The sequence below is a fragment of the Boeremia exigua genome (genome assembly GCF_020726555.1).
Source record: "Boeremia exigua strain MPI-SDFR-AT-0100 chromosome Unknown C7974scaffold_5, whole genome shotgun sequence".
NCBI classification, from domain to species: Eukaryota; Fungi; Ascomycota; class Dothideomycetes; order Pleosporales; family Didymellaceae; genus Boeremia; species Boeremia exigua.
Window position 1 is genome coordinate 1,012,629 of NW_025763522.1, and position 15,923 is coordinate 1,028,551.

The 15,923-nt window shown below is 51.3% G+C and overlaps 7 protein-coding genes across 7 annotated transcripts; 4 read left to right on the forward strand and 3 right to left on the reverse strand.

The window, feature by feature from the left end:
* Positions 1-425: 425 nt before the first annotated feature.
* C7974DRAFT_392408 (SNF2 family N-terminal domain-containing protein) lies at positions 426-4,472 on the forward strand. Its single transcript, XM_046141677.1, has 5 exons — positions 426-680; positions 789-815; positions 867-1,007; positions 1,072-4,020; positions 4,067-4,472. Exons 1-5 carry the CDS (start codon positions 564-566, stop codon positions 4,178-4,180), a joined length of 3,348 nt encoding a protein of 1,115 aa, XP_045998016.1. The 5' UTR covers positions 426-563; the 3' UTR covers positions 4,181-4,472.
* A 288-nt stretch (positions 4,473-4,760) lies between these two features.
* Positions 4,761-5,902, forward strand: C7974DRAFT_309382 (anion-transporting ATPase-like domain-containing protein; the record flags this gene model as incomplete). Its single annotated transcript, XM_046138221.1, has 3 exons — positions 4,761-5,165; positions 5,221-5,810; positions 5,860-5,902. The coding sequence occupies 3 exons, from the start codon at positions 4,761-4,763 to the stop codon at positions 5,900-5,902; spliced, it is 1,038 nt and encodes a 345-aa protein (XP_045998017.1).
* A 1,602-nt stretch (positions 5,903-7,504) lies between these two features.
* On the forward strand, positions 7,505-8,638 carry C7974DRAFT_334290 (Alpha/Beta hydrolase protein). Its single transcript, XM_046139152.1, has 3 exons — positions 7,505-7,670; positions 7,731-7,896; positions 7,946-8,638. Exons 1-3 carry the CDS (start codon positions 7,586-7,588, stop codon positions 8,619-8,621), a joined length of 927 nt encoding a protein of 308 aa, XP_045998018.1. The 5' UTR covers positions 7,505-7,585; the 3' UTR covers positions 8,622-8,638.
* Positions 8,639-8,668: 30 nt separating this feature from the next.
* On the reverse strand, positions 8,669-10,574 carry C7974DRAFT_310377 (glutamyl-tRNA amidotransferase; the record flags this gene model as incomplete). Its single annotated transcript, XM_046138267.1, has 2 exons — positions 8,669-10,236; positions 10,286-10,574. 2 exons carry the CDS (start codon positions 10,572-10,574, stop codon positions 8,669-8,671), a joined length of 1,857 nt encoding a protein of 618 aa, XP_045998019.1.
* Positions 10,575-11,712: 1,138 nt separating this feature from the next.
* Positions 11,713-12,338, reverse strand: C7974DRAFT_375358 (uncharacterized protein; the record flags this gene model as incomplete). The annotated part of the gene is made up of 3 exons (XM_046140202.1): positions 11,713-12,101; positions 12,151-12,272; positions 12,325-12,338. The coding sequence occupies 3 exons, from the start codon at positions 12,336-12,338 to the stop codon at positions 11,713-11,715; spliced, it is 525 nt and encodes a 174-aa protein (XP_045998020.1).
* Positions 12,339-12,827: 489 nt separating this feature from the next.
* On the forward strand, positions 12,828-14,690 carry C7974DRAFT_375359 (uncharacterized protein; the record flags this gene model as incomplete). The annotated part of the gene is made up of 1 exon (XM_046140203.1): positions 12,828-14,690. The coding sequence occupies one exon, from the start codon at positions 12,828-12,830 to the stop codon at positions 14,688-14,690; it is 1,863 nt and encodes a 620-aa protein (XP_045998021.1).
* Positions 14,691-15,036: 346 nt separating this feature from the next.
* Positions 15,037-15,844, reverse strand: C7974DRAFT_168126 (uncharacterized protein). Its single transcript, XM_046136095.1, has one exon. The coding sequence runs from the start codon at positions 15,499-15,501 to the stop codon at positions 15,118-15,120; it is 384 nt and encodes a 127-aa protein (XP_045998022.1). The 5' UTR covers positions 15,502-15,844; the 3' UTR covers positions 15,037-15,117.
* Between the last annotated feature and the right edge of the window lie 79 nt (positions 15,845-15,923).

Below are 15,923 nucleotides of genomic sequence, written 5' to 3' on the forward strand. Positions count from 1 at the left end.
GCAGTCATGATATGAAGCAATGCACTGTATTGAGCAGTAGATAATATGATTGATACAAGGAAACCAACGTTCCGTTCTACACTCGGAAGCTCTGTAGTGTAATTGTGGCTCAGAGCACTTCGTCCTGATTATGTCCAGGAAGGACACTCTCCCTTCATGGATTTGACGTCATGGCCTAAAAACGCGTGCGATAGACGTGTTCTGAGAGTAAGCACGGTATAGAAAAGAAGAAGTCCCGAACCAAGAGAGAAATTGACGCGTTGAGTGCATTGTCTTTACAGCTCTTCTCTGTGTTCTTGTGATGGCCGGTCAAAAAGGAGGGAACGCGGCCACCATGAATAGACGCGAATGGTCTAATGGCCCGCCGTAGCGCCGCGCTAGTGACTTTTGGCTATGCACTTCAAGAGAGCATTGCTCACTCGACTCCACCTCGCGCTACCGCGACCCCAACGCGCCCGCCACTCCCATCGCCGACACGCCTCAAATAATCAGGAAGCTTTTCAGCCGTCTTTGCGCCGTACTCGAGGAGCATCTTCACGGTCAATACGCGGCGGACAGCCAACATGGCGCGCAAGAGCAACGGACGCGGGTCTGACCCCTCGACGGCGGACGCCTCTGCACACGAAGACGTCGAGATGCAGGATCAGGACGATAAGATGAACGGCTTCAAGAAGTTCGGGGTAAGTCCCACGCGTACATGAAAAGCGCCTCCCGCGGAGCTCGTTTGGCGCAGGAACGGTAGTGGTTTAGGGCTATAGAGAGCAAACAAGCTGACTGTGCAATCGCAGTACAATCTTGACACGCCCGACTACACAGTATGTCGGCCCCTCAAGCGCGTTCCCTTGCCCAGGACTGACAATTGGCAGGACTCGGACACACAACCCAACACGACAGCTAGCAGTGTCGCGGGAGACGCGCCGGTCGACGGCAGGAAACGACGCGCCGAGGAGATGAACATGCGCAAGAGCATTTATGGAAAGAAGCACGACCGTCTGGGCGTGTCAAAGGTACGTGACAGCACATGACGTGCCTCATCCAGAGCCACAGTGCTGACCTGGTGCGCCTCCACAGGAAGACGACACAGTACGGCGGTTCCGGTACCTCCTAGGTTTGACCGATCTTTTCCGCCATTTCATCGACACGAACCCGAACCCTCACATCAAGGAGATCATTTCCAGGATCGACGCGCAAGACGCAGAGGAGGCAAGAAAATCGAAGGCAAGCAAGGTGCGCAAGGGCGGAGCCGCTGCCGAGCGTCGCCGCAAGACCGAGCAGGAAGAAGACGCCGAGCTTGTGCGCGAAGAGAAGCATGGCGCACACAACGAGACAGTTTTCAGAGAGTCGCCGGGCTATATCCAGGGCGGCACTATGCGTGACTACCAAGTTGCTGGTCTCAACTGGCTGATTTCGCTTCACGAGAACGGTATCTCTGGTATTCTCGCCGACGAAATGGGCCTTGGAAAGACGCTGCAGACCATTTCCTTCATTGGTTACCTTCGCTTCATTGGCGGCATCAGCGGACCCCATCTTGTCGCCGTGCCGAAGTCGACTCTCGACAACTGGAGGCGTGAATTTGCCAAATGGATTCCTGAGGTTAAGGTCCTTGTCTTGCAAGGAAACAAGGACGAGCGTGCTGAGCTTATCCGCGATGAATTGGTGGACGAAAATTTTGATGTGTGCATTACGAGTTACGAGATGATTCTGCGTGAAAAGGCAGCCCTCAAGAAATTTGCATGGGAGTACATCATCATCGACGAAGCGCATCGTATCAAGAATGAGGAGTCCTCTCTCGCCCAGATGGTCCGCATGTTCAACTCTCGAAATCGACTCCTCATCACCGGTACCCCACTTCAGAATAATTTGCACGAGCTTTGGGCACTCCTCAACTTTCTGATGCCGGACGTTTTCGGTGATTCATCCGCGTTCGACGAATGGTTCTCACAGCAGAGCGAAGATTCGGACACAGTTGTGCAACAGCTTCACAAGGTTCTGCGACCTTTCCTACTTCGACGAGTGAAAGCCGACGTCGAGAAGTCTCTGCTGCCCAAAAAGGAGATCAACTTGTACGTCGGCCTGTCTGACATGCAGGTTCAATGGTACAAGAAGATCCTTGAGAAAGATATCGACGCAGTCAACGGCGGTGCTGGCAACAAGGAGTCCAAGACACGCTTGCTCAACATTGTTATGCAATTGCGAAAGTGCTGCAATCACCCATATCTCTTCGAGGGTGCTGAGCCCGGTCCGCCCTACACGACTGACGAGCATCTGGTTACCAACGCCGCCAAGATGGTTATGTTAGATAAGCTGCTGAAGCGCATGAAAGCCCAAGGCAGCAGAGTCCTTATCTTTTCTCAGATGAGCCGTGTTCTGGACATCATGGAGGATTACTCGGTGATGCGTGGCTTCCAGTATTGTCGTATCGATGGTTCCACCGCCCACGAGGACCGCATTGCCGCTATCGATGACTACAACAAGGAAGGCTCAGAGAAGTTTCTGTTCCTTCTGACAACTCGTGCTGGTGGCTTGGGTATTAACTTGACGTCTGCCGATATTGTAGTGCTTTTCGACAGTGACTGGAATCCGCAAGCCGATCTTCAAGCTATGGACCGAGCTCATCGTATCGGTCAGAAGAAACAAGTGCACGTCTTCCGCTTTGTAACGGAGGGCGCCATTGAAGAAAAGGTTCTCGAACGCGCCGCTCAGAAGCTGCGTCTTGACCAGCTGGTTATCCAGCAAGGGCGCGCACAACAACCCGCCAAGAACGCTGCCTCCAAGGATGAGCTTCTGACCATGATCCAGCACGGTGCTGAGAAAGTGTTCAAGAGCAAGGGGCCTGTTGGACCAGCCTTGGACGGTGAAATGGCCGACGACGACTTCGACGCAATTATGAAACGCGGTGAAGCAGCAACCGCAAAGCTCAACTCGAAGTATGAGAAGCTGGGCCTTGACGATCTGCAGAAGTTTACATCTGATTCGACTTATGAGTGGAACGGTGAGACGTTTGAGCCACGAAAGAAGGATATTGGTCTCAGTTGGATCAACCCTACAAAGCGCGAGCGCAAAGAGCAGAATTACGGCATCGACAAGTACTACCGTAATGCATTGGCGACTGGAGGCCGGACCGAGAGCAAGCAGCCCAGGATCCCACGTGCGCCCAAGCAGGTTATCATCCACGACTACCAGTTTTTCCCGGAAAAGCTTGCAGAGCTCCAGGACAAGGAGACTGCCTGGTACCGTAAGGAGAACAACCTTAAAGCACCACTTCCCGATGGCCCTGACGAGGACCTTGAGGCTCGCGAGGCTGATCAAGAGCTTGCACAGAAGGAGATCGACAACGCCGAGCCATTAACAGAAGAAGAGAAGGCTGAGAAGGAGCGACTGATCGAGCAAGGTTTTCCAGAGTGGAACAAGCGAGACCTGCAGCAATTCCTGAACGGCTCCGCTAAGGATGGGCGATCGAACTACGAAGGCATCGCGTTGGAAGTGGATGGCAAGAATGCTGAGGAGATCAAAGAGTACGCCAAGGTCTTCTGGAAGAAGTACAAGCAGCTGGAGAACTGGCAGAAGTACATCAATGTTGTTGAGGAAGGTGAGCAGCGTGTTCGTGATTCGGAGAACAAGAAGCGTCTGCTTGCGAAGAAGATCGGCATGTACAGAATGCCTCTGCAACAGATGACTATCAAGTACACTGTCTCGACCACGAACAAGAAGGTCTACACCGAAGAGGAGGATCGCTTCCTGCTTGTTATGCTTCACAAGCACGGCGTTGAGGGCGACGCCATCTACGATGAGATCCGCGACGAGATACGAGAGTCGCCTTTGTTCCGCTTCGACTGGTTCTTCCTCAGCCGTACGCCTCAAGAGATCGGTCGTCGTTGCACAACACTCATCCAGACTGTTGTCCGCGAGCTAGGTGGGGATATTAGCAAGAATGGGAAGGGCAAGCGTTCCTTCGAAGAAGAGGAGACCGAAGAGGAAGAAGAGGAGCCTGTCAAGAAGAAGAGCAAGAACGGTGTCAAGGTTGGTATAGCTGCGCACATGAAGAACAACTGCTGATGAACGATAGAACAAGCAGCTCGATTCTGTGAAGGGCAAAGCCTCCCCTGCAACATCGCGTGCCAGCAGCGTGGTGTCGACAGGCTCTACCGGCAAGGGCAAGGCGAAGGGCAAGAAGAAATAGACAGATCGGTACTCTACTTTTGGGTGTAGGTATGGTGTTTTGGCGCAGAGATATATGGAGTAAGGTTCATCATGGGAGCTCAGGTCTGGTAAAGGTGAGGCTCTTCTGTACAACACCGTAAAGGTCTGTGTTGCGCTTGTAGCGTTTTGAGCCGTACGGGCTCATGACCAGGTTGTGCACATTTTCTAGATTCAATGAATCAATTCAAGGCATGTTTCTAGACCAATCGACAGAAAGGTGGCGACGTGGCGCACGCTGGGATGACGCCGCTTGCACCCACCAAAGCTATGACGCGCCCCGCATCAACTTTCATGTGCGGCCTGCGTCCACAACAAACCACACAGCAACCAATCCTTTACACCTGCAGATTGCGCGTTTTTATGTATGTATATCTATCATGTTTCTATAGATCTGTTTTTCCCTCTACAGTCATGACCTGCTAGACACGTAGGCTTGCTTGGAACATTCCAGAAGCACTCTTCAAAAACCGTTTGAGCTTCACTGACGCTACATGTAGTCCGCGCATTCACACCATACCACATCGTCCTCTTCGAACTATATTCTCGTATTCAAATCTACGATGGCGACCACTGCAGCGCTCCAGAAGCTCCAGAACCCTCCCGAGGACTTGGAGCCGACGCTCCAGTCCATCCTCGATCAAAAGTCGCTGCGATGGATCTTCGTGGGTGGTAAGGGTGGTGTTGGAAAGACAACAACGTCCTGCTCTCTCGCTATTCAGCTCGCAAAACATCGCAAATCCGTCTTGCTCATCTCTACGGACCCCGCCCACAACCTGTCAGATGCCTTCAACCAGAAGTTCGGCAAGGATGCGCGCCTAGTCAATGGCTTCGACAATTTGAGCGCCATGGAAATCGACCCCAACGGTAGTATACAGGATCTTCTCGCTGCTGGTGGCGAGGAGGGTCAGGATCCTATGGCTGGACTTGGTGGAATGGGCAACATGATGCAAGATCTGGCCTTCAGCGTATGTTCACAAACGCTGGATTGTGTGCGAGACGCAGTACTGAATGCTCTTACAGATTCCCGGTGTCGATGAGGCCATGTCATTCGCCGAAGTCCTCAAGCAGGTCAAGTCCATGTCCTACGAGACCATCATATTCGACACCGCGCCTACTGGTCACACACTGCGCTTTCTGCAATTTCCCACTGTCATGGAGAAGGCTCTGAGTAAGGTTTCGCAGCTGTCGCGTCAGTTTGGACCTATGTTGAACGGTTTCCTGGGTGGCGGTGGACGCCTGCCAAATGGTCAGAGCATGGATGAGCTTGTCGAGAAGATGGACGCGCTACAGAAGACCATTGCTGAGGTCAACGGTCAATTCAAGGACGCAGATCTCACAACCTTTGTGTGCGTCTGTATCCCAGAGTTCCTGTCGCTGTACGAGACCGAGCGCATGATCCAGGAACTTAACAGCTACGAGATTGACACTCACTCGATTGTGGTCAACCAATTGCTGTTCCCCAAGCAGGATAACCCGTGCGAACAGTGCAATTCACGCAGAAAGATGCAGAAGAAGTACCTCGATCAGATCGAGGAGCTCTACGATGAGTTCAATGTCGTCAAGATGCCACTTCTTGTCGAGGAAGTCCGTGGCAAGGAGAAATTGGAAAGGTAAGCCTCCTATTATCTACACTAAACGATGTGCTGACACTATGCCCAGCTTCTCTAATATGCTCGTCGAGCCTTTTGTGCCTCCTCAGTAAAAACCTCCCTTTGCACAAAGGAGACTGGTCATGCGCACACCGTCGGGTTCGGTCCGACATCTTACGCGATTCAGTACAAATAGCGATACCCGTTAGAGGCAATTTACACCCTTGAAACAATCCACTTCTCCAACCCTCTCTGCCTTTCCAAGCGATACCGGTACAGGTCTCGAATCTTTCAAGTGACGCGATTCAGTGCACGACGAGACCCCGGTACATGGAATTTTCCGAAAGACTTTATCCCTGATGCTACACGTGGTGCCCACACAGACACCGCGTTCTTTCATCTCCCACGAATGACAAGCTTTGCAGCCCGTAATTACCGTTGCCGTTCCAGACAGGTCCGGGTAGCCTCTGCGCGTTCAACCGAGCGTTTTTGACAGTTCGCCGAAGTGTGGCCACAGGAGCGTTTCTTGTTCCTCACACAGGCCCGTATACGGCTCCTACCAATACCAACGCTTTCTGCCGGGCGTTGACAATAGTGTTATCTGCATCGGCCCGCAGGTCGTTCATCGTTTCTGTCGCGTGCTCAGTATTGAGGTACGCGCCTAGTCATTGGAGATCGTCCATCCCCGCAGAAAACATGCCGATGATCTAACGGGATCAGGTGAGTACACCGAAACATTTCCTGCTTCTCCATAAGTTCACTTTAAAACACTCATGCGGTGTGTACCTTTTGGCGTTCTTGCATTCAGGTGTCCTTCCTGTCTTGTCGACGCGCCCGAGGTCACCTGGGGATGCTTGACGTCACCTCGCTTCCCCGCATCCGTCTTGTGTTCAAACTCGAAACTTTCTTTTGTGAATGCCATAAGTTTTGCGCGCAATGAGCTTCTCAAAGTCTACCCTGGTGATCAGCGAACAGAAGTTCGGCCCTTCACCTTTTGACATTCTGGGTTTTTATCGAAATCTACCGATGTCAGCGGTGAGTTTTATTTCCGCAATGGGATTCTAAGCACTTATGGACCCATTTGGTGCTAACCTTGGAGGCTTACACACCTGACTAAAGCGAAATGATCACAACAATAATTGGCGAACGCTACGGAGGCCAAGACGTTAAACGCCTGCACTTTAGGTGTTGATGGTGTGCAATCATGCAGGTCCATTGGGACATGGCTCCCACAGCTGTACAGCTTTTCATGTGATGATGACAGACACAGTGTTGACAGTATGTACAATGGTATCTCTTCAATCTCGCTCTACCGGCATAGTGTAGCATTATCATATAGTCGTCATGGAACACAGCCCTACTGCGCCTTATGCCGGCTCCTGCACCAAATCTCGGCAGACAAGTCTGGCATCTTTACTAATGTGGCGTCGATACCTGGACAGCAATCTGCACCTTCGTACCTTGAATCAACTGGAAGCGGAGCGAGCTCCTCACCGTTTGAGTAATTCTTGCCTTTCAGGTACGGAATTATGTCTAAACTTAGTATGGTTCAAGAATGTGAAGCACGGACTGCCGCTTTGGTGAGCATGGACAGGGGTATGAACTGCCAGCTCCAAATGTCCAAGGTGGATAACCGGCGTGAAAATGGGAAAGGTCGGGGTTGGGGGGAAGAGTATATTTACTGAAGGTATCCGCTGCTTGGTGATGGGTCGTGGCAGCGAGCAACATTGTGTTTATACTTTCACTAGAACAATTGGAACGTGCAGCTTTGTCAATTCACATCTCTGAGTATCGTCATGTCTTCAGTTTTGAGACTGGGAGCTGTTTTCCTAACCGCTGTGGGCCTTGTCACCGCTGTGCCCGTAGAATTCGAGAAGAGAGGTACGCAAGTCACTGGTTCTTTCCACCCCCATATCCGAGGCGTAACTGACTTAGACACAGCGGTGTCTGCAAGCATCCTCGATCAACTTGAATTCTTCAGCCAATACTCCGCTGCGGCTTACTGTCTTGGAAACAACAATAGCCCCAACACAAAGCTCGCTTGCCCGCAGGGAAACTGTGCGCGAGTAGAAGCTGCCAACACAAACACTTTGACAGAGTTTGAGAAGTAAGCTCCTTCAATGTCTCTCCTATATGCGTATACTAACAACTACAAGCTCAATCAAGTCCGACGTCACAGGCTTTGTCGCCACAGACACCACGAACAAGCTGATTGTGCTCTCCTTCCGCGGCTCGAGATCTGTTCGCAATTGGATCACCAACCTCAGCTTCCCTGTCGCGTCTACAAGCATCTGCACGAACTGCAGCTCCTCCATTGGCTTTTGGCAGTCATGGCTTGAGGCTCAGACCAACGTAGTCGCCGCAATCAAGAAAGCACAAGCGCAGTACCCGACCTTCAAGGTTGTGGCTACAGGACACTCGTTGGGTGGAGCTCTGGCCAGTCTCGCAGCCAGTGTGCTGCGAAACCAGGGCATCACAGTCGATCTGTACACTTACGGCGCGCCGAAGGTCGGGCTGCAGCCACTTGCGGACTACATCACTAGCACCACCAAGGGCCAGAACTACCGCGTCACACACAAGTTCGATCCCGTCCCCAAGCTGCCGCCGACGTTCTTGGGCTACCGCCACACATCTCCTGAGTACTACATCACCACTGGAAATAGTGCTTCACCTGGCACAGGGGATATCAATGTGTTGACCGGCTCGTTGAACTTCAATGGCAACGAGGGTGACTTCGGAGTCGACATCAACGCGCATCTGTGGTACTTTGGACACATCAGCGCATGCGAGGGCCAGGAGGGAATCGAGGTCCGGAGCCTGGGTGACGAGTAAATACATTAATTTTTAATATATAATGACCTTTCAACACAACTTATGCTTTACATGCCCCTTCTGTAAAGTGTCTGGCCACCTGTCACTCCGCTCTTTCCAGCCAGTGCCTCCTTCAAAATGCCCGCCCCATACAGATCACTAATCAGACTGAACAGCATCCCATCGCACCCCTTGGCCGCCATGAAGTTCGCTGTCACAGGCAAATACTCCTCATGCCCTGTCACAGTCGAATTGTACGGCGCTTCACCAATAGGGACCACGAAATCCGGCGCCTCGCTGAAAATTGAAATACGGCTGTTGCTCCACCCGAGCGGCACTCCCGGCTCGTTCAGATACACGTTGCGGTAGGTGGTGCGCCCCGTGGACCCAACGTACATGACCAGGCTCTCGGAACATGTGGACGCGGAAGGAGCGAGGAACGTGCTGTTCGCCCATGCCATGAAGGTGGTTTTGTTCGCGATGCTCTCCTCGAGGGTGGCGGTTTGGTTGTCGCCCCAGCCCCAACGTGCGAGGGGAACGGGGTTGATGAAGGGCGTGCGGCCGCCGTGGGCAGCAGCGTAGTCTGCGAGGAAGGGCTCGCGGACTAGAGCGGTTTGTTGCTTGGTGATGATGATGGCGTATGTGAGATTCATCATTGTTGCGAGGGGTTCAAGGGAGGGGTTGTCGGTACTCCAGGAGGCAGTCACGTTGTATGCGGTGGCGTTTGCCCCCAGAAAGTCGGTTACGTTAGCGAGGAAGTTGACTAGAAGGCTGTTGGCGACGTTGCTGGCCTCGGTAGGCCATGCGAGGGTTTTGATGCTGCTCGGATATTCGCTGCTAATGGTGACATTGGATCCGTACATGGCCTGAGCTGCCGCCTTCCAGATCAGGGGATCGCGAGCGAGGAGGCCGGCGGTATCGAGAACAGGAGCCAGTGGCATAGTGTGTTCGAGAGTGACCAGACTGTGGGAAGGTCGGTTGCCGTACAGACCTTGGACTTGAGAGGGACCGCGGACACTGCCGCCGGTGTCAGACCCAAGGGACACGTCAAGCCATTCGTATGCAGCCGTTCCAGCACCCCCGCCAGCTGAGCTCGACGATGTGTCTTGGTAGCCATCACCACGCGGGTTAAACGATTCGTGATAATCGACCCAATCCGCAGTAGCTGTCTCGCCATTGGCGAATTGTGAGGTGATCATCTTACCCACGATGATTGCACCTGCGTCGATCAGATTTTGAACGGGTGTTGCAGTATTGTTGGCCGGAGGGTAAAGCCAATACCAAGCTCTGTTGCCGTTGGAGGTGCGTAGTCCTTTGATGTCGTAGATATCCTTGATGCCAATTCGGACACCTGCCAACGGCTTTTCTGCAGTCTTCTCAAAGTACAGGCGAGAGGGAACAGCTACAGCCAGCTTTTGCCCCAAGGTCCCTGCAGGAAGGACTGAGTAGGAGCCATCGCCGTTGGCAATCGCAGTTTCGGTGAAGGCGCCTGTAACATCGCTGTACAGTCGCCATGCCTCATATACTTGACCAGCTGCGTTGATGAAGTACGGACCGGGCTTCAGGCTGCCAGACACTATGCCAGTGATAACTGTGGCGGAGACATTGCCTGCACTTCCACCGCTCACATAGAGTGCTGGAGCCTGTCAGTGATGTCTCGAATAGATGCTGGGATCATTACACACCATCGAGGAAGCCTTCCTGCCAAACGTCGTCCTCGGCATACTTAGCTGTGGCAGATGCGAGGTCCAGTGTTTCACAACCGTCGCCCTTAACAACAGTGAATGGTACAAATGGTCCATCGGCGAACGCCGATTTGATCTCATCGCAGCCGGCGATGCTTGCAACTGGTTTGGGAGGGAGGAAGTAGTCAATGTCCGTCAGCGATACTGTGAACCCCTTGGACGAGACTGCTGCCTGAACGCTGGTAGCAAGGCTGAATACAGCAATGCTGAAAGACCATGAGGTGACCATCTTGCGCTTTCCTGGATTGCAGAACGTGACTTAGTCCTAGCACATGCTTCATGGACTTTGCGCTGCATCTTTATACCGACGTCGGCGCCCGTCCCATAGGTGTGTCATTAAGGGCGACCTTGGCCTCAAATCGGGCCAAGGCCGGGGGCGCACAAGCGCGCACGGAGCCCCTGTGTACTTCTCTCCGAATTCTAAGGCTTACACCTGAAGGTTTCGTCTTATATCATATCAAACGATATCTAACTCTGCCCTCACCAGCACCTATTAAACCTGTGTTCGATTACCTGCCTACCTAGGTACTGTAAACTTACATAGATAATAGGGGAAGTATTTTTTTAGTATAGAAAACTATAAGTAATATGTTAGTTATAACAGTTACTAATAAACTTGCCCTAATAAATTTATATATAGATTGTTCTCTTAGCGTTTAATTAGGCTGACTGTATTCGGTGCATATAACTTGCTATTCGGTGCATTATGCATACATAGAGGAGATAGAGCTCTAACGTGCTAACGCGCTAGTGCGCACAGCTATAAATACTGAAGTTTTTAAATACTCTATTAACTTCACTTATACTGCTGTACCTAGAGGGATAGGCTACTAAGAGGCTGCAAAAGAGATATAAATGTAGTAGCAGGCTAAAAGCCTAAAACTAGCCTAAAAATCTATTTAGAAACTTTTTTAAGCCTGTGCGAGCCTTGCTGGGTAGCTGCGCGCCTTGTTTAAAGGTGCTAGAGTTTTAGTATTCTAGGAGCACTGCCTAAAAATATAGCCTTAGCAAGATTTTAGTTATAGTACCTAGGTACTGTAAATGCGATTCTACGGTATCGTGCATCGCAAAGAGCAAGCCGTAGGGCTATTGGTATCTCTATGAGTTGGGGTCGGTGGGTCTTATCGCGTGTTTGGTGGGTCTTATCGCGTGGCTGTGGGGTTCAATGATAAGCAAGGTACTTGACCGCCGGCAGCATTAGAAATGCAAAGTCTTTGCAAGCCTGCATCCTTTGTCAATTATCAATTGTCACGGCGAGAAGAACCCTTGATATCATCAAACAACGTTTTGATTGAGCTGTGCCCACGCAACCCAGTGTTCGGCTACTGACCGCGATTCGGAGCCCGTTTTCTCCCTTCTATCTCCCTTTACTGCGCCTTCTTGACAGGGCTGCTCCTGGAAAAGCCCATGCCGTACTCATATACAAGCGACCCGCCTAGATAGCCCGAATACATGGTAAGCGGTAAAGCAAGAGCTACACTGACAAGTACATTCGTAGTGCTCGGTGTGAAGCCGGCCTGCTGGCTACGAGTCCACCAGTTGTAGATGGTACCAAAAAGCGCAACATCGTTGAGCAACGCGTGTACCGCACCGATCTTTGCTTTCTTCGACTGGAAACCATCACGTTGGATTACCGGAGCGAGCTGGACGACACCGGTCGCGATGGCTGGGAGGGTAGTGAGAATCGTGATGATGGTGCTGTAGTAGGATAACACGGGAAATACGTTGGGCTGGACGCTCTTGTCGAATGACTTGACTGTACAGGATTAGACGTTATTACTCATCGATATCGCGGCTTTACTTACACACCGAGTTGACCAAGCCCGCAGTGGCCGGGATCTTAGACAACCAGTAGATCCCATCTAACGCACCAGTAATCGCTGTGAACGAAATGGGAAAATGGACGACCGCTGGATGCATGGGGTGGCTGCCGATTTTGAGCATTTGTTTATATATCTCACATTGCAGTTTTAACATACCTCTTTGACGACATGATGGACGTTGCCCAAAGGGTTTCCTTCCGTTTGAATGTTACGATTGAGGTGGAGAGTAATTTGTCGGAGCGGTAGCTGTCACTAAATACATCAAAGAAAACTTCAGCCTGCGGAGAGCCGACCTGTACGACAAAAATGGAAAACCGTTCTCAGCTTTGCATTACCGCTGACTGTCGTCATCGACTTGTAAGCAAACAAGCCATACCAATACTTCTGTCCGCACAAAGGCGATGCTGGAGCCCAGGTGTGTACATGAAGCCCGTCCAAAACGAGGGGGGTATCTTTATTCAGAATGAACACTTTTGAATTGCATGCGCCTTCTATTGCTGTTCTTGTTGTTGGGCTGTTTGGTCGACAGTGTACTACATTCGTTCCGAGGCGCGGAAGAGCTGACTCCACAAAATGGGCTGCGTGTGATTCGCTCCCTCGACCGCGTGCGCGACGCGCTTTCCCCTTTCCCTACAGCCAGGATCACGCATTCCTGATCAATGGAACCCACCAAGGCCAGTACTCCTACGGCTGATTGGGACAGCGATCCGTATTGGCGCAATCGTCGTCTATCCCCTGCCCAGATACAAGTCCACGATGTACGTCTTAATGACAGACGTTATGAATCCGGCTCAATGCTGGACATGCACGAGGTCCTCTCGTCCTCGCTGCTGCCAGAACTGGAGAATCGAGATCTTTTAGCGAACAGTGTACCTCTAGACGATGTTACCAAAAGCGAGCGCGCGCATTTTCAGAAACTTGCTGATGAGTTTGGATGGATGAACTCTTTGAGAAGCAATAAGGTCCAGACGTCAGCTTCTGACCCGCCAGAACTACGCAAATGCCGCTGGATACACATATCCAGCAAGTATTCAGACTATCTCTCAGGATGCCTCCTCGCCTTGTCAGACTGGAATGATGCCCCTGGGCAGATTGTTGCAGCACTTCATCAACTCGAGCATTGCGTCAATCAGCACGAACGGTTCTCAAAACATGGAAGATACTTTGCGCCATTTTTCCAGCGCTTCGACAATGATTATAACCACAGAAGTAATATTTCCAAAGGACCAATGCTACTCAGTGTGCCCTTTCTCGATTGGACAGTTGAGGGTGAAACACCTCCCCTCAGGTTCCAAGTGGACCCAAGAGAAGGCTACCAGTCATCACGAAGCTCATCACATATGCTCCGCTCAATTTTGCAGCACTTCTATCGGCTTGAGGATACATCGGATCGAGAATCTCAACAGGTCTTTACTAGACATAAACCTTGGCTCACTGATCGCAGTCTGGACCTTAAAGTCCGGCGATGGTATGGCCACTATCCGACCAGTCTAAATGTTGACGAATTGTGGATACTCGTGATAGATGCGCGCCACGTTGTTACATTCTCCAGCAATTCAAGTTGGAAGTCACGCTGGCCGCCTCTGCAACTGTCAGCGAGAATTGCCGAGATTTCTTTTCGTGGCATTCGTAACGCATACATGAATGTCGCTGGCGAGCAGGATTACACAGCCGTTACACATGTCATCGCCGCTCTCAATGGCGCATTGGGCATGTTGCACCGCAGCTTTTGGTCAGACATAACGCTGTGTTTATCAGACAGGTTTGCCAGCTACCTGGGCCATCTGCAGTATCGTCTGCATCGAACTCCCAGCACAAAGCTAGTGATGGACCTGCTCCAAGTACAGGAGGAACTCAATATTATTATCTCGATAATGGAACAACAGATGGAGGTTGTTGGTAGTCTGCAAAGTGTTTTAGAGTCTGCAAATATTAGGGGTCAACGACAAAGCCCCACACGATCATCCAAGCACACAACGACAACATCGATACCTCCAGCAGATGCCTCCACGTATCGTCAGCTTTCCTTCTCAAATCATCTTTCCGATCCATCCGCACAGTTGCTAGACAATCTCGAACGCGAACACGCCGACCTTGTCGACCTACGCGACAATAGCAATACGCTTATTAACCGCACGATCCAGCTTGTCAACATTCGACTTGAAGATCATGGCAAAGCGATCTTAGTCTTTACCATTGTAACGATCATCTTCCTCCCATTGTCATTCATCTCATCTTTCTTCGGCATGAATTTCTCTGACATCAGAGATATGGAAAAGACGCAACGGCTCTTTTGGCTAGTTGCTGGCTGTCTGACAGTCGCGACTGTGGGCTTCAGCCTCTTCCTTGCGTTCTACGGAGGCTCCATCATGGAGTGGTTCGTGACCTGGAAAGAGACTCGAAGTCGCAGACTGAAAACTAAGAGTATGGCACACAGACCCACACTCATCAACAGGCGGAGTGACATGCAAAGCTTCGAGGTTTTGGATGCGATGCGACCGCCGCGGAACGCAGGGTTCTGAGATGTACCTAAGCTAAGTGCACAGGCATCAGGTTACTGAACCAGACCTACGCCCTGTTGCTGTTCGTCCAGTTCTCTAGAAACTTGCTCTGCTACAGCAATCCCCTCCTCTTGCAAATCCCCAATCTGCTTCCGAAGACGGGCGCACTCAGCGTCATGTTCGGTTGCACGTTCTTGGTAGAAAGCTCTTATGTTTGCACAGGCGAATTCAATATTCCCTGGTAGGCCAAGCCTCTCACGTTCGCAAAATCTGCAAGCTACTATCATTGGTGTGGCTATGCAGATGCACAAGTACACATCCAATTATTCTAGCTGTAGACTTTGCATCTGATCGGAAATAGATGGAACTGGAGGATACTTTAAATACAATGAACAAGAGAGATTTCATTTTGTGGTGAACTATTGTGCAACCCCCAGTAGCCCTCATCTTAATCCCAGCAAAATGTGCATCCGTATCCCTCCTCAGTATCGGAGTCGAGGTCAACATCATAGGTGCTTCCATCGCAGTTGCTAGTGCACGAGGCGTCGTCACCTCCAGCCTCGGGACTGGAAGTGGCGACCGTAGTGAGAATCTCCTTGATGTCCTTATTCTTGAGCGCGTTGGTGAAGATAGTGGTCCAGATAGGCTCGATTTCAGTGAGGCCAGCGGCCCTGAGGAGAGCTTGCAGCTTCTCCGGCGTGATGGTGAGGCCGTCGTCGGCGAGAATGAGGGCTGCGAAGGCAACTGCTTGTTCGGGATTGATCTTGGTGGGCGTCGCTGGAGTGACACTGGTGTTGGTGGTGTTCGTTTCGGTGTTGCTGATAGTAGACATTGATCTTATCGTTCCTGATTACGCAGGGGTGGAGCGGTCTGTGGCAAGCTCGCACTTGGACACGCACTTGTGATAAGATTGGAAAGACTTCGGTGATTCTATGTCGACGATGGCAAATGTTTATCGGTTATCGTCAGGGAACTGATCGGACTCGAACTCGAATCTGAGTTTCATGCATGTCGGAAGGACTGGTCGCATGGACTTTATTAATGGTATCACCAAGGTCACTGTCCAGAAGCTGCGCTTGCTGGAATATCGGGACGTGAGGCTTGGCTAAGAGGAAAAGGGCGGCCTTGGTGAGTCACCAACATCCCTGAATCAATAATGGGGGGCCTGTTGATAATGACTGGAATAGTAGGCTGAGTGTACTTGAACAAGCACGATGGTAAAGAGATATAGAGATAACACACCTAGAGCACATA